The following is a 22,970-nucleotide window of genomic DNA, read 5'->3' as shown; positions in this document are numbered from 1 at the left end:
TCTAGTATATTATTTTCTGTTCTTGAGTCCTAGTCAACACTGGCTTCAGCTTTCTATTCCTTTTACCCTGCAGCCTGTTTTAAGCACAGCCCACTTTCAAACTCACATCTGAAGTACTGCTCTTGTCTAGACGGGACTGTACTCTCGGGATGATCACAGGTTCCTCTGGAAGGTAGGATATTCATAAAGATCATGCATTCTCCTCAGCCTAGAGCCCAGGAGGACAAGGAGGAGGAAATCAGGCAGGCCTGAGGCAAATTAGGGCTCAGAGAAAAAGTGAAAGACAATCTCGGCTGTAAAAACCAGCTGGTAATTTGGGGGCCTGGGTTCATGCAGCTCTACTTTCTAAACATTTCTCTCCTGGTGGAAGCAACAGAGGGCTCTCCTAGCTTTCTGTTGCCCTGGAGCAATGGCTTCCGATCACAGTAATATTTCTGCTTTAAGCTACACAGGTTGTATAGAAGCTTGAGTAATTTAGTTAAGGCCAATTTATTACAACACAGGGGATCTGGAGCCATGAAGTCTCAATCTCGACTGTCGGTTTGTGCCTGAAGCTTGTGTTCACCTAGACAGCCCATCCAGCCCTTTGATTTTCTAAACAAGGAAGCAGTGCAGCAAAGGACTCCGAGAGAACGGAGCTCAATAATTGCTACTTACTCATGGGCTGTGGATAGAGTTTGAACAATGAGAGGAATGCCATAGATTTTATAATTACCTCTGTTATGAACCACCCTTCATCAGCCACCAAAGTCAAAGGAGAGACGAATTTCCCTTTCTTATAATAGAACCTGCTGGGTATTGCTTCTTTCTCATACACGGTCATGTGTTCCACTGTACTGAGTTTGTGGTATATCTGCAAAGAAAACCAAAAATGAGCTGTTTGAACACTCATGCTAGATCTGTGAGATAGATTATAAACACACATGGTGCGTGCACACACAACACACACGCACACAGAGTTTCGCTACATAAAATAAATACTTTTTTTGTCTTGTGATAGGATTTCTATGTAGCCCTAGCTGGTCTGGAACTCACAATATAGACCAGGCTGGCCTTGAACTTACAGAACTCAGCGTGTCTCTGCCTCCCCAGTGCTGAGATTAATGGTGTGTGCTATGAGAGACTTTTGTATAGCTTGCAAATCAAGCTGGCTTTATCCAGGAAGTCTAACGATCCATGTGCTCTCTGACATAAGAGATGGACCCCCTAGGGACTGTAATGAAAAGCTCTCACGTGTGTGCACCTGTAGATGTATGTACAGAATAGCCCAGGCACACAGCAGAAGCAGAAGAGCAAAGAGATAACAGGGAGAGATAAAGACATACTGGTGTAGTTTCAGGGCAAGACATGACAAAGTATAGTAAAGACAGACATGGCATCTGCAAAGACACTCGGAAGACGCGAGACCTCAGCCGGAGCAAAAATAATGTGCATTGTAGAAAATACCACAGAGATTCTTATCATGTAAAACTCAAGTAACCACACAACCATACATAAGTAATGGTGTCTTCTTAGTGATTTTTTGGAGAGAGTAGAAAGCTCATGGGATCCGGGAAAGATTTTCAGAAAGGGTCATAGGTCAAGACAATATTCTACTTCTATTAAATACGAGGTGAGCACGGCAACGTTATCCTATACTGCTTAGAAGGATAATGTTTTTTATTGTGTGTGTGTGTATGTATATATATAAACATGTATACACACTATATATATTCTTTTGTAAATAATCAGTGACTGGTGAACATATTACAAAACTTACTTACCAAAATCCAAAATTCTATGCAGTAAAATTAAGAAGCAATTGTCAAAGTGGCCTGGCTGATGTTAAATATCATCAAAATGGCCAAAAGGTTAGTGCTCTTTAACTTGACATCAAGATGATGTCCTACCCATATGTGAATTTTAAAATCACCAGGAATTGCTTACTAATCCCATTGCCAATTCCATAATGAAGACGTAAAGTCTATACACACTTTCAATATTTAGCAGAAGCTCAAATATTGGTGACTAAAATTAAAAAGCAACCTGCTGGTGCTGGTTTGCTGGCCGCTAGCCAAATCAGATATGTATTCCTTAATAATAAAATTGTGTTTATTCACTCATGACTTAAAAATAGTCTTTGGGCTGCTGAGTAGAAACTTGTTCACAGTTCCATGAATTAATCTCCTCTGTTTGATTAAAAACAACGTATGCAGAATGCAGAATTATTTTTGAATAAGCGGAAAATCTGCTGACATACACCAGGTCTTGCGGATTGCTGTGTCCATCACATGACACAACTGTCACCAAACACAGCCCCCACTTTTGATCCCCTACCAACTGCTATTGGCTGCTGTCAGGGCTTGGGATGCACGTCCTGCTGGAAGATGCTCTTCCCGGCTCATGAGTGGTAATGCCCAAGCGTTCTGGAGGAGTCTCATGCCTATGCGCCAAATTGGAGACAAAGATGATCTTCCCTGCCAGGAAGACAGAGTTGCTTCCCAGGAACCTGCCAACATGTAACATATTCTTTCCGTTTTCATATTTAGGGGGTTTGCTGGGACGCTGTGTAAACTTCATTTCCTGGCAACGGAGCTCGAGAAAACAGAAAGGGGGAGGCATTTCCCTCGTGAGTGGGGGAAAGGCTGAGAGCAGTGTGGTACTGTTGACGGGGGACCTCAAATGAGGGCAGGCAAGGTAGTGGTGGGACTGCCTAGGAGGCAAAGGGCCAGAGTCTGGCTCTCGTCAGGACCCTTTGACTAAAGGCAACTGTTCTGTCGCTGTTAGGATGAAGGAAGGCAGCAGTTCCCAGACACCTCCTGACTCCCCTGTTGCTGGCATTGCCCACCCCCTCAGAAAGATAGATGCTTCCTGGCCCATGTCAGCTCCCTGGGGATGGACAGGCACCGCATCTATGCACCGGGAGGTGACGAACCAACATGAACACGAGGTTGTCAGCCAAGAGTGTCACCCGTTTCTCCTCATTCTTACCACCCGCCACCATCCCTAACTACTGTTGTTTTCTGAAAGGGTGAGCATGAGGTACTGAGTTCCTGAAAGGGAGTTTGGGTCCTCGCCTGCACACTGTAGGAACTTGACCACACCCTCATCCGATGAGGAAACTTCTCATTGGATGGTGAGCTCCGTGAGTGTGAGTGGCTCACACGTTGTCTCAGCTGTGATCTCAGCCTGCTTTTGTGTACTCCCATGGGCTTTAGGATGGCGCACACTGCTGTGCGCATGTGCAGACAGACGGCAGAGGGGCCAGACTTGTCAATGCCTTGTATGCAGTCGATAACAGAGCTGGGATCAGAACCTAAGGGGCAGGGCTGTGAAGTCAGGGGCTGACCCATACTGCACACACGGGGCCTATGCTGTCTTCTTTGGTCAGTTTTATATCTCTAGCCCCCTGGTGAAAGGGAAACGGGTGCAGATCGGAGTGGCAGCTTCAGTCTGAAGAGTCTGCCTCTGACAGCTTCCTCAGGAGTTTGTCTGATAATAGCCCTGATAAGGGCATGCTGACACGCGCAGTGTTTGCAAAGTATGGGGCATCATCTATTTCACTTAATTTTTATGAAATTCAGTAGAGGTAGATGCTGTTATAGAATACAACAATCACAGAGAATGAATGACCTTTAGAAAGGTCACTTGGTAAGTGGATGACAGCTGATTCCAAAGTCTGTGCTCCTAACCCTGTTGCACAGTTCGTTAAGAAAACCCTAGGAGGAATGACAAAGCACAAACAAGGGACCGATGGGTCCACATCACCTCCCCTCCACCACCGTGTGTCTTGCCTCAGAGTGTTTGCCAGGGGCTGGCCACAGGCTCACAACGGGCCCTCGGTCCTTCACTTGCTGCAGGTCATCGAGGCTGACGTACTTGCTCAGCTCAATCACTTTATCCATCCAGAAGATGTCTGTCATCCCATGGTCTGAGAAAATGATGACATTTAGGTCATTCTGCAGGCCTCGTTCCTGTGGGGTGGACACAAGACATCATCACATTCACTGGAGAAAGGTCCTTTCATGCAAAAATCCTGGTAAAGAGGCATTTTTAAGCTATTGGTTAAAGGAGAATGGAGATTGTTAAAGTCGGAACCCACATTTAACCCCTATGTACAGGTTAATAGACTTACTAATAGTCAATAGACTTACTAATATAGTCAATAGACTTACTAATAGTCAATAGACCTACTAATAGTTAATAGACTCACTAATAGTCAATAGATTCACTAATAGTCAATAGACTCACTAATATAGTCAATAGACTTACTAATAGTTAATAGACTCACTAATAGTCAATAGACTCACTAATATAGTCAATAGACTTACTAATAGTTAATAGACTCACTAATAGTCAATAGACTTACTAATAGTCAATAGACTTACTAATAGTTAATAGACTTACTAATAGTTAATAGACTTACTAATAGTCAATAGACTTACTAATAGTCAATAGACTCACTAATAGTCAATAGACTCACTAATAGTTAATAGGCTTACTAATAGTCAATAGACTCACTAATAGTTAATAGACTTACTAATAGTCAATAGACTTACTAATAGTCAATAGACTCACTAATAGTTAATAGACTCACCAATAGTCAATAGACTTACTAATAGTTAATAGACTTACTAATAATCAATAGACTTACTAATAGTCAATAGACTTAATAGACTTACTAATAGTTAATAGACTTACCAATAGTAAATAGACTTACTGAGAGTCAATAGACTTACTGATAGTCAATAGACTTACTACTAGCCAATAGACTTACTACTAGCCAATAGACTTACTAATATAGTCAATAGACTTACTGATAGTCAATAGACTTACTAATAGTCAATAGACTCACTAAGAGTTAATAGACTTACTAATAGTCAATAGACTTACTAATAGCCAATAGACTTACTAATAGTACTAAGAACCTGACCAATGCTCTAGGCAAGCCAGGCAAAAACACACATTAGATGAGTTAAACCCCACTGGCCATCCATGGTATAAGGAGTCTCTTGGTGTCCAAAAATTACAGAGTGGAGAAAAGAGAGCCTCACACTAGCCTAGTAAAGAAATTGTTGGAGGACGTATGACGGAGTGGCAGTCAGGGAGATGACAAGACATGACAGCGAAACAGGCCAGATTAGTTGCCCTTGCTTTGGGTCACCTGGATCCACTGGATCATATACTTCAGCACCGTGTCCACAGCTTTGAGGGCATCTTTTCGCTGAGGTGACGAGGGTCCATAGTGGTGGCCTTCCACATCAATGCGCTCATGGTATATGGCTGCCAGATCAGCTCGGCCACTCCTGGAGGGAACAGAGTGAGATAGTCACAGTTGAAGGAATCCTCTGGGGGCTGCTCCCTAGGGATCCACTGACCCTCGTGAAGGTGTGAGAGTCCCCAAGTGAACCAGTCCAGCAGATGAGTCAAAACCCATATATCCACATAAATAAGGTGAGTCGACATTGAAAAGATTGCTGGCAAGATTTGAAGAGTGTGTCTACTGGTCACCCCTCCTTCTGGCCATATGGTCTGGCTTTTCCTGTCCACAAATTGAAAATTGAAAGATGTAGTATGAGAAGGAGCATGGTCCATATAACTCCCTTCTCATAACTGGAGGTGTTGAAACACCTCCAGTCAAGAAACTGGAGGTGTTGCTTTCAATAACAACTGTAAAATTATTAGTGGACTTTAAGGGAGTCCCAATAATATGCTAGATTGTGGGTCTGTCTGTAGCTGTGGATAGAGTAATCCTTAGGATTTGTCATTGCAGACACACCCACCCCAGCCATGTGTTCTATGGGGACCTGTGACAGGTTAGCTCTTGGATAGACACAGAGTAAATCCTAAAAGTAACTGTCCTTTAAGGAACTCCCAAACTCCCCCAGGGTCAGCATTGATGGTGAAAATCCAAACCATTTCGCCTCCAGTGCTGGTCTAAGAAGCTAGCAATATCTATAGACATGGTCAGCTTATGGGAAGAAGGAAGAGGAGTCCAGGAAATGTTCTCTCCTTCCTCCACATAACACTTTCCACTGTGACTTCCCCTCCCCAAGCTCTGGCTTTGCCTTTCTTCCCGTCAAGCACCCAACATAGATGGGAGTGATGTTGATAGCAGTAAAGATGGTATGCCAGTATCCAGAACTGACAGATGAGCCAATGGAAAAGAAGTGGAAGGTATTTCTTTCAGCTTGGATCTGTACAAGAGGTAGTATTAATATCCTTGTCCCTTGTCATATTTTCTTATTTCTCTTTTTTAAAAAAAAACCTCTATTTTAGGCACATCTGTATAAAGCACATAGACACAGACACACAGGCACATATTCAAACATCATGTTTTCCCTCGATACAGTCTTCCCAGCATGAGCAATGGGAGAGTGTGATTTCAGGGCTGCGAGGGCCTCAGGTTTTGCTCTCCTCTAGCAGACAGCATCCTCATAATACATGGAGAGCTTGATTTCCCTGGTCGGAGCCACAAGGTAGCCACTCTTCCTTAAGATCTGTGGCAATCATTGTTTCCTGCAGGAAGCTTCCTGCCATGTTCTGAGGCTAGATCAGGTGGCCTTGGGACATGGCACTGTTCTCCCATGACTCTATGCTCACTTCCGGGCACTTTTATCCGTACTTTTCTCTCTCTAAACTAAGAGATTCTTTCACCTCCGGAATGGTATCTCATTCTCCATGGTATCTCAACTCAAGCCTAGAATTTGGCACACAGTAAACATTCTACAGCTGTCAACTAAGTAGATAATAACAAGAGCCCACTAAATGAGCTTTTGCCTATGACCAGGTTCTCTGCTGCAGCATTTACCAAGAGCCCGTGATGAAGGGGAACTATTCTACCCAGCCCAGGGGAACTTTGGAAATCTTTGCTCTGTTGTGTGACACCTTTCAACTCCCAGAAGCTGGCTGTGAGAAAGGGCAAAAGTAACACTAGGAGATCCATCCTTGTCACCTAGGTGCTCTGTGTTATGGGTTGACTTTGTTTCTAGGCCTGGAGCTATAGGGACAAGTGTCCTCACAAAAGAGCATTTACAGATGTGCACATGGAGACGCAGGCTTCAGAGGGTTCTAGAAGTTTCCCGCTCCCTGGCAGGTCTCTGTGACATAGCTGGAACGTGGAAATGTAGATTGGGCCTTTGAAAGTCCATCCATATCTACCCCACCTTCTCAGCCAGGGAAGAGATTCTAGAGTGTTCTCTGCCTGGCACCCCTTTGTAAGGTCACATACCCTTTAGTGATGTCATTAGGGTCTCCTGAGCACTCCGGGGTGCACATCATCAACAGCTTTGAGGAAACATTGGTTCCAGGTGAAGTGACATCGTTTGTCTTTTAGAACAAAACAAATCGACCCTTCGTTTAAAAACCCCATCACCAGCCTCTTCCACAGGGTGGATTGGGTTGTACCTATACATAGTGAGGTACAAAAGGTCCCTCTAGGGCCCAGCAAGTGTGTGGGTGGTGGGGATAAGTCCATATTAGGCAATATGATCTCTATCCATATGCTGAAACTTGTTCCTGGCCCATACCTGGAAGAGCTCTGGGCTCTCCCTTCCTCACTATGTCTGAACACAACGGACACTTCCATAAAACCTGTCCGGGAGATAAGCCTCCACATTTATCTGCTTTATGTACAGGCCTCTTAGGCATCCAGATGTGCTGGTTCATGCACTATATCAACTGTTTAGGTGTCCACACTTCCAGCACAGGTCCTAGATACGGTGGGAAATCCCACTTAATGCATTGGTGACTTAATAAAGTGAGGTTTACTGTGGCCTTGGAGTTTAATGAAATCCACCCAGTCCTCCCCATTTTAATACCCGCCGTATGATAATGTATCCTTAATGCACTCGTGTAGGTTGGTTTCTCCAAGGCTGTTTATCACATCTGAAAATCTCCATGCGGTCAGAAAGCTGGAGTGTGTCACAATTTACCCGATGGCATTGTTTCAGGAAGCTGTCAAGCTCCGATGCCAGGAACACTTGATTTGGGATGCTTGTGTTACAGGGAATACACACGTGAGAGGTTGCTGTGTTAGGGTTTCATTGATTCATTAGGGACCCAAGTCTCCCAGGGCTGACAGTTCTGGCCTGTTTGGAGTTGAGCAGATAAATTCTTGGTAGCCAGCTGTTTCCGATGTGGGTCTGGTCTGTATCACAGGTCAGCTCATTTGTTATGAGGTTGGGTAGGGCAAGTTGGATGGAAATGCCTGCCTGTCTGCTATTGGCCATTTATAGCTTGGAGGTTCAGGAACCTTGCCAGAAGGACATGTGGCCATCAAACCCAGTTCCCAGAAAGCTGCAGGGGGCCTCCAATCCTAGGGTTTCAGGGACACCCAAGTCTCCTATCACCTCATAATTCTGTCTAGATTGCTTTGCAGTATAAAGAGTTCATAATGTCATATGCATTTTTCTTACCAAAGTAGGTTGGGAAGAGAGGAGAATTGGGCAGAGGGAAATGGAAACAATGTAAAAGTATAGCTAGTCACTGACTGTTAAGAATGATGACTTAATATTTAGGAAAAAGGGCTGAGAGGGTCAGTCTACCCAAAGGGTCAGTATCATCTTGGGGCACTATCCAATACCCTTGCTTCAAGGTCACCAGATTACATTCATGGCTATCATACGGATTCTGTAAACTTAGCAGCTAGCGAGCAGAAAAAAAAATGATAATATAAAATTTGAATTTGGGGAAAACCCTGAAATTACAGTTTGATTATCTCAATGTTATTGATATTTTTACATGCATCAATCCCCACACTCATCATTCTCCAGCTTCCTCTGCTTTTATTTTGTGTTTCTCGTCTTCCCCTTCTAACCACCTTGATATCCCCATTCCCTCACCACTAAACTGATCTGAATCTTGGCAGAATTCCCTAAATGATGGGGTATGGATATGGCAGACTTAATTGTGAGAATTACCTTTGGACAGGAGCACAAATACAGTTTCAGATCCTGATTTCTCTTTTCAATAAATAACATGTCTCAGATGAATGGTAAAATATCTCTAAACGGCAGTTTCCCTGTCTGGGAAACCTACCTGCAGTGATTTGAATGGGCAATGTCCCCTATAGTCTCACGAATTTGAACCCATGGCCCCCAGCTGATGGTGTTGTTCAGGGAGGTTTAGGTAGTGTGTGGAGGAAGGGTGTCACCTGTTTTCAGTCTTTTCTCTCTCTCTCTCTCTCTCTCTCTCTCTCTCTCTCTCTCTCCTTCCCTCCCTCTCTACCTTTCTCTCTGTCTTTCTCTGTCTCTCTGTGTGTGTCTCTCTTCCTCCCTCCCTCCCCCCTCTCTGTCTCTCTCTCTGTCTCTCTCTGTTTCTCTCTGTCTCTCTGCTTCATGGCAGTGACTGAAATATGCATGCTCAGCTCTCTACCCTGGCCACCATTCCTGCTGCCTGCTGTCATGCTGGATCTGCCATCATGGACTCTAATTGTATAGAACCATAAGCCCGAATAAACTCTTCTGTAAGTAGCCTTGTATGGTGTTTTATTACACAACAGAAAAGTAACTAAAGCACCGCCATTCAAATGCTAAATGAGCTGTTGGTATAGTACTGGACACATAGCAAAGAGGAAGAGAGGAAAGGAGGGAGGGAGAGTGGGAGGGAGGGAGGGAGGGAGGGAAGGAGGGAGGGAGGGAGGGAGGGAAATGCCTCCTTCCGGTTGTGCCTTCATCACTTTATCACTTTGACTGAGTGTGCGGGTCTTAGCAGGGAGGAGCATTTAAGCCCCACTGAGCCGCAGCAAGCTTCTCCACTCTTCTTAGTTTGCCCATAGAGAGCAGGGTCCCAGCCAAGACACCTGAGCTGGCTTCCTTTCCCAGGTGGCAGCAATTCTCTACTCGTCCATCTGTTCCTTTATTAACATCAGCAGTGACTGGGGTTCTGAGATTCGGGGTACCTGATGGGAACCTAAATCGCGCAACAGCTCTGCCTAAACACACCTGCCCCAAGAATCAGATCCCTTCTGCCATATGCACAAGTTCATGGACAAGTTCATACCCCGAACATTCTAGAGTGTTTCAGCCTGGCTAAGACTGGCGACCACTTCATTCCTGAAGAGGATGGTTTGATTTTTGCTTGAGTAACAGTATTGTCTTACAAACATCAGTCTTTGGTTTGCTTTGTAAGAAGGGAAGTGAGAGGTGAAGGAAGTGCTTCCTTGTTTCTCCTGGGGGAGGGACGACCGTGGTCACCTCCACTACCTTCCCCAGGCAGTAACCCCTAGCCTTTCCTTTCTCTCTCATTCCTAATGCTCACTAGCTTAGAGATGTTGAGCAGGAGGCTGTATTTCCACCCTTCTTTGTCAACTCATAAGCAGAATGGACCTGGATCATGTTAGAAATGATCTTTCTATCTGCTATGTAAGGAAGCTGCTTCTAGCTGCTCTGTTAACTTTGGCATTATAAAGACCCCCCACCTCCACCCCAAGACAATTGCATTAGTCTTGCTCCAGGTCCATGCTGTCAAAATGCAAACACATCATCTAGGTTGCAGATTTGTGAATGACAGTCTGTGGCAGCAGTTCTCAGCCTTTCGTCATAACCCTCTGGGGTGCATATCAGACATCCTGCATATCAGATACTTACATTACGATTCATAACAGTAGCAAAATTACAGTTATGAAGTAGCAATGAAATAATTTTATGGTTGGAGGTCGCCACAACATCAAAAGCTATATTAAAGGGTTGCAGCATTAGTAAGGTTGAGAAACACTTGACTACGGAGTTCAGGGTCACGTACCTAGACTACCTGCAGGACTTATCCCTACAGAATAGCATTGAGTTGGGCAATGCACAGCCCCAGATACCATCTGGAAACCTAACCTGAGGACAATGCTATGGACTTCCCCTTCTTTGTGGCCTTTTGTTTCTAGAGAAGCCCAACTCCTTTACCAAATATAAACATACACCCCACCACTACCACCAGGAACTAGAGTAACAATCAGAAAATCTTCCCTGTTTCCGAGAAGAGATGCAGCTCCAAGAGTTCTGTTACCTTCATCATGTTGCTTGAAAAAAAAAACAAACAAACAAACAAAAAAAAAAAAACAAAGGGGAAGAAACCCACAAAGACAACACTTCTCTAAAGGAAATAGAGCCCGGTTTTTATTTTTCTAGCATTCTGGTGCTATGAAGATAAGAATGTCTGCTCAAATCGATGAGCACTAGCCTGGAGGTCTCGTGGCACTCCTTGCTATTTTGCTGTGATTACTAGATTGGGTCCAGAGAGAGTCCATTCAGTTCCAAGCACAAAGTAAACGTGAGAGCTATACAAACGTTCTCATAAGCAGGCTGTTAGACTACTTGCAGTCTGACAATTACAACCCAAACTCTCATATCGTTCATAGCAGTAGGATATATGGATGGACTGTGTTTGGGTCTGGGATACATTGGAAGCAGCACTGAGTAGACATGGAGGATTCCAAAGTTCCAGCGCTGTTCATCTGCCATGCACGCTACGACAGTCTGCTTTGTATTAACCAGACTGCGGCCCAGTATACTAGCTCTGCCTGCACATGGCTCTCCAGCCCTCGTGGGCAAGAAAAAGAAAGGCAGATGAGGTAGCAGGAGGCAGCCTCATATAACACACACAACACACATGATATATAAAACTGTATGAAGAACATCTGATTACGTTAACTCTGCCCCTTTTAAATACAACCAGAATCAAATGACGTGGACAAGTTTGTTTCTTCTTGATGTTTAGTATTTTGAAGCCATTTTCTCTTTAGCATGTCAGTCATGCTAAACCATTTTGTGACCTAAAGACCCCCCTCTTTATAGGTTTCACGCAGGTAGATTGATCTGAAAATCAGCACGGGATGGGGTCCTGCGTTCTCCTTTGTTAACCCTGTGGGAGTGGCGACCACTCACTCTGAAGGTTGGGGCAGGAAAAGAAGTGAAAGCGTGGCATCTGTCATCTGTCACTTCTGTACCACGGGGCTATCGTAAACCACGAGGAAGACCCTGCTGCTAAGCAGACTCTTGGGTTACTGGAGGTAATCTCCCCCAGCTGCTCACCTCTGTACCTGAGGCACCTTAGAATTCAATACATAGTTGATCTCCTGGGTGAAAAGATAATCGTCACCATAGCCGGCCTTCATTGTTTGGTGCCAGCGATTCATGCCCTGGGTTTAGGAAGGGTGATCGCTCAGTGCCTCGCTGGTAACCATGCTCTTTCAAAATGATCAAGCTCCTGTCCCAGTCTTATATACTGTGATTCTCTCGATGCCATCTGTTTTGACCCCACCCAGGAAACCCATTCAGCCAACAAGATGACCTCAAAGGACCTCAAGTCCAGCTCCAGGAATAGGCGACCCCAACACCCTCAGGCTCCTTCTCGCTGATTTCTACAGCACTCTCCCTGCTGGACCTCCATCTGGGTGACCTGACTGCTTCCAGTTGATTTGAGGCTTTATTTTTGACTTGGTAATCAGTTCCCTGATAGAGCTAAGTGTTTTTCTGGGGCAAGGAACTCAGCCTTGCATGTTTCAGACTCTATGTCACTGCTCTGGGAGCAAGGGAGAAACAAAACAAAACTAAACAAAATCAAAACCTTTTCCTTGTTCTGATTCGCTAATGTGCTTTGTGCATTTCAAACAAGAGTATGGGAACGGTGATTTCCCCCAAACACATCTGCTCACAGAGCCTTCCTGTATGCAAATGCACATTGATGTCTTTGCAATGTACCTGCTCAGATGTAGTGAGCCAGACAGGATCGCCATTACAAGATGGCGCCGACATCCTGTCTTGTTGGAAATAAACAACTCCATATTTGGCTATGCCTTTGAGAGCTGCGCGTCCCCCGCTTCCTGCATGCGCGGTGGATGAGGATCCTTGAGTCTATCCCGATGCGGTCTGGTGTCAGCTGTTGGTGGCAGCGAATCACAGGGCGACCCATGTGCCATTTCCCTATTCAAGCAGCTGCCTAAGAGCCCTTCATCCCTTCGCTTCATGCTCTCCCTGCCCTTCCCTTCCTGCCCCTTGTTTTCCTGCCCCTCTTGCTTCCTGCTCCCCATCAATCAAGGACACTCCAGTAAAGTGTGATCTGAGTGGAATTCTGATGTGGTGGTTGTTCTTTCTCGCAGGTCGAGAAGTCCTCTGCACTCAGAAAATCATCATTATGAAAATTTTGATAGCTATATGGTTTCTCTATAGTCTAATAACATAAAAAAAAGGTCCTCGTGCCCTGGGGATTCTCTAACATTTCATTCTCCGTGGGCAAACAGTGCGACTGCTCAGAGCTACAGTCCGTTAGTACACCACAGAACAATCACTACATAAAACTCTCTGAGACATTATGTCACCTAGGTCCAGCTCTCTTAAACCACTTTAAGACTGCTATTTGTCCAGGAAACAAGGAAGAGGGAACGGAGAGATGGCCCAGTGGTCAAGAGAGCTTGCTGCTTTTTCAGAGGACCAGAGTTTAGTGCTTGGCACCCATGTCAGGTGACTCACAACTGCCTGCAACTTCAGTTACATGGGACCTAACTCTTCTACTCTCTGCAAACACCTACATCCATCCTACCTTTGCACGAGCATATGCGTGCACATGTGTACACACACACACACACACACACACACACACACACACATCTCTTCTGAAAAACAAAGAAGAACAATGTTAAGGCTAAAAATTTGGGACACTTACTTTAACGAGTCAAGAGCGTCACTGACTGCATTGGCAAAATTGATATCCGTTGGGACGTTTTTATATTCTAGGCAGTAAGTTGGTCTGATACCAAGAATCTCAACTTCACAGCCTATCAAGAAAAAAGAGGAAAAACAGTTATTGTCTCAAATATTTAAAGTAGGGCTATGAGCCTATTCCATAAAACAAACATCAGTCAAAATATTTTTGTACCTTTCCAGAAACTAAAATAATTGATTCCTGATAGGTCACATTGTTAATTGTATTTTTGCTTTACTGGAGTAGTTTCTTAAATGCCATTCCAATGTAATACTGGAGCCCCATGACAGAAACTGCCACAATTGGACAACAGAAACAAAATATAAATTAATTAGTGTACCAAAATGTCTCAATTTTCTTCTCTATATTTTCTGTAACTACCGTCTTCTAGTCTAATGTACCCTTCCTTACTCAAGAGACATGTGAAGGATAGCATCTTGTGGCCAGGGAATTATAAAATAATATTTCACTGTCGTGATATAAAGACTAACTGGACTATAGAGTTGTAACAGCAAGCCAGTTTCACCGAGCGAGCTAAAGCAACGGTTTTGTGCTAGCTTCTTCCAAAAGGCAACGAAAGTCAAAAGCTGGGTGTGAATCTGTTCAAGTTTTCTACCCCAGACTCTTAGACACGGAGACATAGTTGTCCTCAGGAGGGGACACTTAATCAGGATATCAGAACAGAGAGGCGGGGGGGGGGGGGTCAATCTCAGTTTACACTTGTTGAGCAAATATTTATTGGCACTAACTATGAACGAGTGGCTCTGTCCAGGCAGAGTAAACAAACATGAATCAGTCAGGGTTTCCTTCTCAAAGCAGGCCAGAGTGTAGTCTCAGGGGAGAGGGCAAACCTGTGTTGTGTGAGGTCTGAAGTGAAATGCAGCAAGGCTATAGGGGATGGAGGAAGGAGTCGGAGGCAGGGGGAGACTGGGTACCAAGGCAAAGAAAGTAGTGTGAACCAGAGTTCAGGGAACGTCTAAACAGTTAAGAACCATGAAATGCTGGACCAGGGAAACCAGGACTGCAGATGTGGCTCTTGATTACAGCCTGGGGGAAAAAGACTTCCAAGTGGAAGTAAGTAAAAGTGGGAGATGGAGAATGTCGGAGACGAAGACGTCTGCCAGGAAACCGGTTGGCAAGCACTTTGGAGCACATCTGCCAGGTGATGCAAAAGTTAGCAGAGCAGCTCCTAGGAAGACTCCCTCATTAGCATATCGCCATTTGATTGGAATAGTCTGTGGGAGACCCTATGTCTGCCCGAGATCTTGGGATGCTGGAGGCCCAGGCTTAGCTGAGACAAATGAGAGAGGACTAAGAAGTAGGCAGTGCTCCTTCCCTGGACAAGTGTGGTTTCCAGAATAGTCAGAAATGCAAGGGGAACGTTGACCGCTTATTGCCTTGGATACCTGCGTTTTGTCTGCCAACAGTTATTTGTAAATTTTGATTATAGTCTCAAAGTCATTTGTCCTGGACGCAGCCTTTGCTTAGGGCTAGAAACACAGCAGACATCACGTGCCCTTTCTGAGTTCAGCCACTATCTGCAGTGTGGCCAGGTGTCTCTTGTCACATTTCCAGTATGTGGGAATGGGAATTTTGAAGTAAGGAGATCCTGAGCATTCTCTCAGAGATGAACGAATGGCATGGTTTTTGTTCTTGTTAGGTTAGTGCAAACCACAGTTTGGTTTTGATGTATAATCAACAATAATTATATTTGCTAAAATTATCAAGCATGTATTCTCTTGATACTTTCATTTGTTTAAAATTAAGCTGGTCCTGGACTGAAGAGATGGCTGAGTGGTTAAGAGCACTAACTGTTCTTCCAGGGGTTCTAAGTTCAATGCCCAGCAACCACATGGTGGCTCACAACCATCTACAATGAAATCTGCTGCCCTCTTCTGGCCTGTAAACATACATGCAGGCAGAAAACGGTATACATAATAAATAAAATCTTTTAAAAAATTAAGCTGGACTTAACACTGATGTAGTAATATTCTTCATCTAAGAAATTAACTCTTGGCCTAGGTTAAAATAGGATACAAGCAGGGTTGTTGTTTTATTTTTTTTCCTGTTAATTATATCTAGTCTTCTGTAGTAAGTATAGGCAATATGTAGGAAAATAGAGATATTATTACACTGTTACAGAATTTTTTATATTAAAAAGTATGCACATATATCTCGGAGATACTTATGTGTAGGTTTAGTTCCAGACCATCATGATAAGTAAAATATCTCAATAAGGCAAAACACAGGCATTTTTGGATCTCGTTTGCCTACAAAAGTTGCATTGCATCATACTATGGTTGAATTCAGTGTAGCATTGTTTATAAAAGCAGGACTTTCAGCTTAAAACTATATTTCTGAAAATGATCACAATCACATGAAATTTTAGAAAATGGTGCAATGGGTTAAAAACCACAAAAATGAAGTAGCTGTGAACCAGAATATGATGAAGTGTGTGTGCAGGCATGCATGTGCACACACACACACACACACACACACACACACACACACACACACAAATAGTAGGACCATAGTAGCATCTTACAAAAGTCTTTGGGGGTGACAGGAGAATACAGATAAATTCTACCCAAGAGCACAGACTCTACAGTGAGTGTCATGTGATGTATATCAAATAAAACAGAATACTATGGAACAACAAATGATAAAGGGGATGTGTTGTGGGATATTTGTACATTGTGTAAAGAGATATTGCTGTGACTGGTTTAATAGAGAGCTGACTGGCCAATAGCTAGACAGGAGGTGTAGGCGGGACTTCCAAGCAGAGAGAGAGGAAGTGAGAGATGAATTAAGGAGCACAAGGGACACCAGGAGACATGGAGAAGCATGGGTGGTACATGACAGAACATAGATTAATAGAAATGGGTTAATTGAAGTTGTAAGAGCTAGTTAAGAACAAGCCTAAGCTAAGGCCAAGCGTTCATAGTTAAGAATAAATCTCGTGTTGTTAGTTTGGAGCTGGCTGATAGACAGAGAAAGATTCATTAGAGGGATAGGCAAGTCTTACAATAAAAGTAGGAGGACAATGATAGAGCTATTCTATAAAATTGTTCCTTGGTGATATGGGTTCAATGTGAGGTATCCCCACGAAGGCTTATGAATTATTTGGGGAGTTACTAAGGTTTGAGGAGGTCCTGGAACTTCTAGACGGTGAGGTCTAGAAAAAGGAGGTGAATCACTGAGGGCAGGTTCTTAGGGGTCTCTTGTCCTCGCCCCTTCCTGTCCCTTCTCTTTCAGTTGCCAGGAGTTGTGATGCTTTTCTGCCGCATCTTCCCACCACCACCATACAGTTCCCAAGAGCATGGAACCAAGAGGCCATGGACTGAACCCTCAGAAACCACGAGCCATGGTTTCAGTGCCATAAGCTAATGAATAGCACTAAACCATGAAATAGTAAAGTATATTTAAGTCCAAGAAAAATTACATATGTCAAAGTATTTTATTTAAAATGAGTTGTATATTTAAAAATTTTAAATAGGATAATCTAAATCTAAAGTTCTAAATTTCAACAAAACTGGGGTGCGTGCCAGGGAAGAAAGGAAAGTGTTTTGCTTACAGAGAGAGGGAAAGGTTAATTAAGATACATCTTATGCTAGACATTCCTTTAAAAGATACAGACATGCAAAGGAGTGCTGCATGAATAACTACTAAATCACTAAAAGAAAAAAATAAAGCATCAAATTTTAACCAATTATCAAAGTTCATAAAAGTAAAAAAAAAAGAAAAAGAAAAAAGAAGGGAGGATTCAAGAAGTCATAATGACAAATGAGGACAAAAGCAAGGATTTTAGTTTTCTGACAAACATGAAAGGCATGTAAAGCTGGAAGGAGCCACGACTCCACACAGACATGTGTTTAGATTACTGCTTATGTGTCATGGACATGCACACACCGAGGAATCTTGGTGATGTGAGTATAAGGCTTTGACTTTAATGGAAACTGGCTCGAGACACAATGAATAATCTGCCATGATGACTCATAGCTGCAACCCTATACTTGGAAGACTGAAGCAGAAGGGTCAGAGGTTAAATTCAGCCTTGGTGATTGGCTATACAATGTTCGTGGCTAGACTGAGTTACCAGAGGCCCTGGATCAATTACTTAAAAAAAACAAACATACAGATAAAATGAATAAATAGAGAAGATCTATGGAGAATTTGGGTGTTGGTATCAATGGGATGAACTAAATAAATCTGAATGTTTTTATCTTATGAGCATAGGATGTGAATTTTTTAAAGACAACTTTAAGGCAAACTGGGCATATTCTGATCCATAAATAAAATCTCAATAGTTTCCCCCAAAGCAGAAAAGTTCCAAGCACAATGCATACAATCTGACCACAGGTAATAGCATTAGGAATTTAATCATAATAGTTAACTAAAAATAAACCTAACCACTTACAAATTTGAAAGAAAACTGTTATGTAAATGGACACACAGAGGAAATGAAAACTTCTTTGACAGGCTAGTTATTAACAACAGTGAAAATTCCATACTTCACAACTTCACATTTTCACTTAGGCCAGAAGAAAATCAGGAATGTTTCCCTCATTGCTGTAATTTACTGCTCTTAACATGCTTTTCATCAAATGAAAAATAGAAGTAAATAAATCTGGAAATCAGGAGTTGTGCCCAAGAGTCTTTACTAAACTTTTACAGGGCTGAGAGATGGATCAAAGATTAAAATGCTGGCCACGCAAATGCAGACTCCTGAGTTCAGATCCCTAGCCTATGTAACTGCCCGATGGTCAGGGCAACCTACCTTTAATTCAGGTCATCAGAAGTGGAGACAAGGGAGCCCCGGTAAGCTGGCTAGATTAACTAACCATATGGGTGAGCTTTAGGTCCAACTGAGAGACCCTGCCTCAAAGACTAATAAAGTAGAGAGCAATTGAGGGGCCCCTAATTGTAAAAGTACACCAGTTCCATTCCACATTCTACTCCCTATGTGCTAGGAGAACTAGGCTGAAAATTTAAACACATACAAACAGACAGAGACAGACAGACAGAGGGGCAAGGGGAACATCCTAGAAGCAAGAATGCCAATAATGCCCACTTTATTGTGCTCAGAGGAAGTTTATATAGAGCTCTGGTCACGCCCCAGCTCTCGGGATCTTTCAGCTGCAGACACAACAGAACCCACTCCCCTGCCATCAGGGTCTGGAGCTCAGAGCAGCTGCAGGCTGCTCAGACCAGAGGAAAACAAGTTGTTTACAGGAAATTCAGGGTCTGGTGGTCTGCAGTCCTCAAGACCTAACATCAGCCTCCAACTTCCAGATACACACATGCACACATGTGCAAATGTGCACACATGCATGCACACTTGTAGGAAATTTTATTCTATGACATAGTACAGTGGTGTGAACATTCACAGTAGGAGCAAAGGTATCTCCAAACTGTGAGCAATGGGCACTAATACTTATTCTATGTTAACCTCTCTGAGTACTTTTAAAAAGTTGATTAACAAGCCACAAGTATACATTATTGTTCACTATGGGGCCGTGACCCGTGTTGGAACAATGTTAATGATTGCACCGTCTTATCCAGAGGATACCAGACCTCTATACCAGAAACCACATAGAGTATAGAAACTCATACACAAAACTGATCAACAACGTATATCAGATTATGTTGCCTAGTGATGTTGCAGTCACCTTAGTTTGTGTTAATACACTGTATGATGTCCACACAATGAGATTGCCTCATACCACATTCCGCGAGATGCAGTCTGTCTTCGGATGTCTTGTAGATAGATTAGATAGATAATAGATAGATGGCAAATAGATAGATTGATAGGTGGATGACAGACAGACAGGCAGATAAATAGATAGGCCTATGACATTTGATCTCTAGATTAGTCATGGTAAGAGATAAAAGCGACAATAAAATAGAAGAATTATAATAATATCCTATAGTAAAATTCATATGACTATGGTCTCTTAAAGAATCCTTTTCACTTAAAGGGAGTCCTTCCTAGCTTTTCTTCTGCCTAGATCATCATTTAAAAGAAGTACTTCCTAGTTTTCCTTCCGCCAGTATCTCGCGCCATTACTCTTGTGCCTCGGCTTCTTTACTAAGTAAAGTAGGAGTTACTAGATTACAAGCAAACAGCCCACCTGGGAGCCAAGTTGGCTTCCAAGTGATTATGTGGTGGGTAACAGTGTGAATACAGCTAGGCAAAGGGGCGATGTTCATCCTGAGGGGGAGATTTTTAGCTCACACGTGCTGTGTATATTAAAACTCAATCATCGTGTCTTCTGCAGTTTCTATTTTCACGTCGCAGTTGCGAAGTAGCTCAAAGCATGGGAAGGAGCGCTCCGTGGAGCACACATCTCAGAGTGGAGTCTTCGGCCACTTCCATCCACTGCGGGGAAAGGTTACAAAGCAGCATACTCTGACCATGTCTAGGACGGCCCTGCCCGTTCTAACAAGCCACTTCTAGGAACACATCGCAAGCATACAAAGTCAGAAAGCCGGAAAGCGCATTTTACGCATAACAAAAGAGGGGAAATAAACGCGATACAATGGCCGCAGGAATGCGTGCTCGTGGCTGCTTGGGTAAACTATTTTTGTAGTGATCCAAACTGAAATCACCTGGAACGTCCCTCCCGCGGCCCATCTTTGACTCTAGGAGGAAAGCTATTAGCTGCTGATTCTTCAGGAAGGGATGGTCATGTGATCCAGCCCTGACCCCAGGGTCTACTGAGGAGCACGAGGTGGGAAGCTTTGCTTCCATAGGAAAGATAAAGAGGCATTGCGGGGCTCTCTCCCTCCTTTGGCACAGAATGTAGGTTGCGAAGATAGAATCCCGGACTCAAGGCAGCCATCTTGAAAAGAATGAGACAAGAACCGGGAAGATTCCAAAGTCAATATCTTAAAGCAAAGCAACAAGTCCCAGGGTACGCACTCTGAAAACCGCACTGATAAGCATCAGAGCCATGTGCAATTCTTCTCATGTGGTCCAAACAAGTCCCTTTGTTGCCGACTCTTAGCCTGTTTTCTATTAGTCATAACAGACATCTCCTAATTTGCGATATAAAGGGGCTCTAGATATCCTAAATATTTTCATATGGCCCATTCAAATCGGCCTCGCTTTTATAAAACAAGTGTCTGTTGTGTTTGTCAGAAGGAGCCAAAAGATGATGTTTTAGCGATAACTTTCCAACTTCTTCCTAATATACCAATCAGGACACAAAAGCTCCATTATGAGACGGCTTTATTTACCCATCTACAGCTGCTGGACCCTCGCTTATTGCCAGCTTTTAAATGGTATGGATTATGCAGACATAAATATTTTCACATATGCCTTTTGGTTCATTTAGGGGTGCGTTCCTGTTGGGATGTGTCATGAACAGAACTGTTAGGACTGGGCATTACATACAGTTAAAAAGCTGTCGTGTGGCTTTGCTCCCATTCGCATTTCCTGGGATGTCATTGTTCCATTTTTTTTTTCTTTCTTTCTTTCTTTTTTTTTTTTTTTTTTTTTTTTTTTTTTGAGACAGGGTTTCTCTGTGTAGCTTTGAAGCCTGTCCTGGCACTAGCTGTATAGACCACGCTGGCCTCAAACACACAGAGATCCACCTGCCTCTACCCCCCCCCCCCCCCCAGCGCTGGGATTAAAGGCGCGTGCCACCACTCATTGCTCTACTCTTATCAACATTTGGATTTGCAATTTCTTTTTTAAAACAGCCAATTTTTTCCATTTTAGTGTGAGTAATTAACCAGGAGTAAATTCTGTCAGAGTTTTGCGTGGACTCTCCCCTCCCTCCCCCCACAGCAACCACAGCCTCGTGAGTCGCCCTGAAGTCAAGTTTGCCTGCGGCCCCTGAAGCTGGGGCCTAGCGAACGGCCCATAGTCGCTATCCGAAGCGGTGACGACGGGCAAATATTCCTGGCTGAAAGAGCAAAGTCAAACAAGGAATTTTACAAAAAAAGAGGGTTTAGAATCTATCCCGGAGGTGTTGGCTTTGTTTGGGAAGCTCGCCTCTCCCAGCCAGAGCCCACACCACCAGCAGGGACCAGAGGGACCAGGGGTGCTGAAAACCGCTTTGGACTTTCAGTACCTTTCTTGCTAAAGGGCTGGAAATCAGGGTAGATCTAGCACAGCAGTGGCACTAGCAGGGGCTGTGTTGAAAACCTTGTTCAAGCGCTGGACACTTGGCATGGGTGCTCAGCATTCGGCACTCAGCAGCATCTGCCCTGGCGCTCAAGGGAGCATCAGCGAGGTGACTTTGTCAACAGGGCTCTGCCTCATCTGTGACTCTGCAGCCCGAGACCCATTGTGAATCTTATTCTTGGAAAACCAAGAGCAAGTGTTGCTTGAACTATGCATTGCAACCTGCCCAACAGCGTACTGCTAGACTGCAGAAGGAAACCGAATCCGAGTGCCGGATGCAGTGAGCTGAATCTGAGCCGAGACAGAATCCACACAGGCTCCAACTGCATTCCCAACAACAGGAAGTACCCAGCACTGGAAACCAAGCTTCTGACAAGCCCAGTGTGGCGCATGCCTTTAATCCCAGCACTAATGACTCTAGATGTGAAAGTCCAAATGCAAAAACACAAGGAACGTGAGTAACTGAGCAACATGTCTCCTCCAAAATTGCCAACTCCACAGTAATGGCCGCCCAAGAAGAGCGATGCACAATTCTAGGCAAGAATTCCAAAGGATGCTTATAAATATGTCAGAGACGTGAAAGAGGACACAAATGAACTCTGAATGAGTTCTAAGAGCATATACAAATATCTAAAAAAAAAAAGTCAACACAGGATATGAAAATGGAATTAAGAGAGAAATACTAAAGAAAAACCAAATTGAAATGTTGTAAATAAATTCCATTGAAAATTTTCTATAAGTAAATAAAAAGTTTATTAGAAAGATTAATAATAGAACAGATTATGGGGAAGATAGAATACTAGGGCTTGAAGACAAGGGAAAGGGATTATCTTTTATCAGTAACAAAAATAATTAATAAAACATGCTTTAAGCCGGGAGGTAGTGGTACACTCCTTTTTAAGCCCAGCACTCAGGAGGAAGAGGCAGGCAGATGAATTTCTGTGAGTTCAAGGCCAGACTGGTCTACAAAGCAAATTCCAGGACAGCCAGGACTGTTATACAGAGAAACCCTGTCTCGAAAAACCAAGAAACAAATGAACAAAACACAGCAACAACAAAAACAAACAGACAAAAAACCACCACCAAACAACAAAAAATATGCTTTAAAAAACAGAAAATATATGGGACCCCATGAGAAGACCAGATCTATGAATCATGAGGCTAGCAG

At 43.5% G+C, this 22,970-nt stretch overlaps 1 protein-coding gene across 4 annotated transcripts in view; it reads right to left on the bottom strand.

Annotated features, from left to right (window-relative positions):
* The window catches only part of LOC121462310 (glycerophosphocholine cholinephosphodiesterase ENPP6), a 109,245-nt gene that overhangs the window by 28,156 nt on the left and 58,119 nt on the right, over positions 1-22,970 (bottom strand). For all 4 annotated transcript variants that reach the window (XM_041673834.1, XM_041673833.1, XM_041673835.1 and 1 more), the window contains exons 3-6: positions 13,633-13,744; positions 5,144-5,285; positions 3,774-3,953; positions 716-853 (exon numbers count right to left, since the gene is read on the bottom strand). In XM_041673834.1, coding sequence (XP_041529768.1) covers positions 716-853; positions 3,774-3,953; positions 5,144-5,285; positions 13,633-13,744 — 572 coding nt within the window. The remainder of the gene's footprint in view (positions 1-715; positions 854-3,773; positions 3,954-5,143; positions 5,286-13,632; positions 13,745-22,970) is intronic.

Source organism: Microtus oregoni, unplaced genomic scaffold, assembly GCF_018167655.1.
Source record: "Microtus oregoni isolate MIOR12 unplaced genomic scaffold, Mior012 000024F_ref0000369, whole genome shotgun sequence".
Taxonomy (NCBI): domain Eukaryota; kingdom Metazoa; phylum Chordata; class Mammalia; order Rodentia; family Cricetidae; genus Microtus; species Microtus oregoni.
This window is presented reverse-complemented; position numbering and strand designations above follow the sequence as displayed.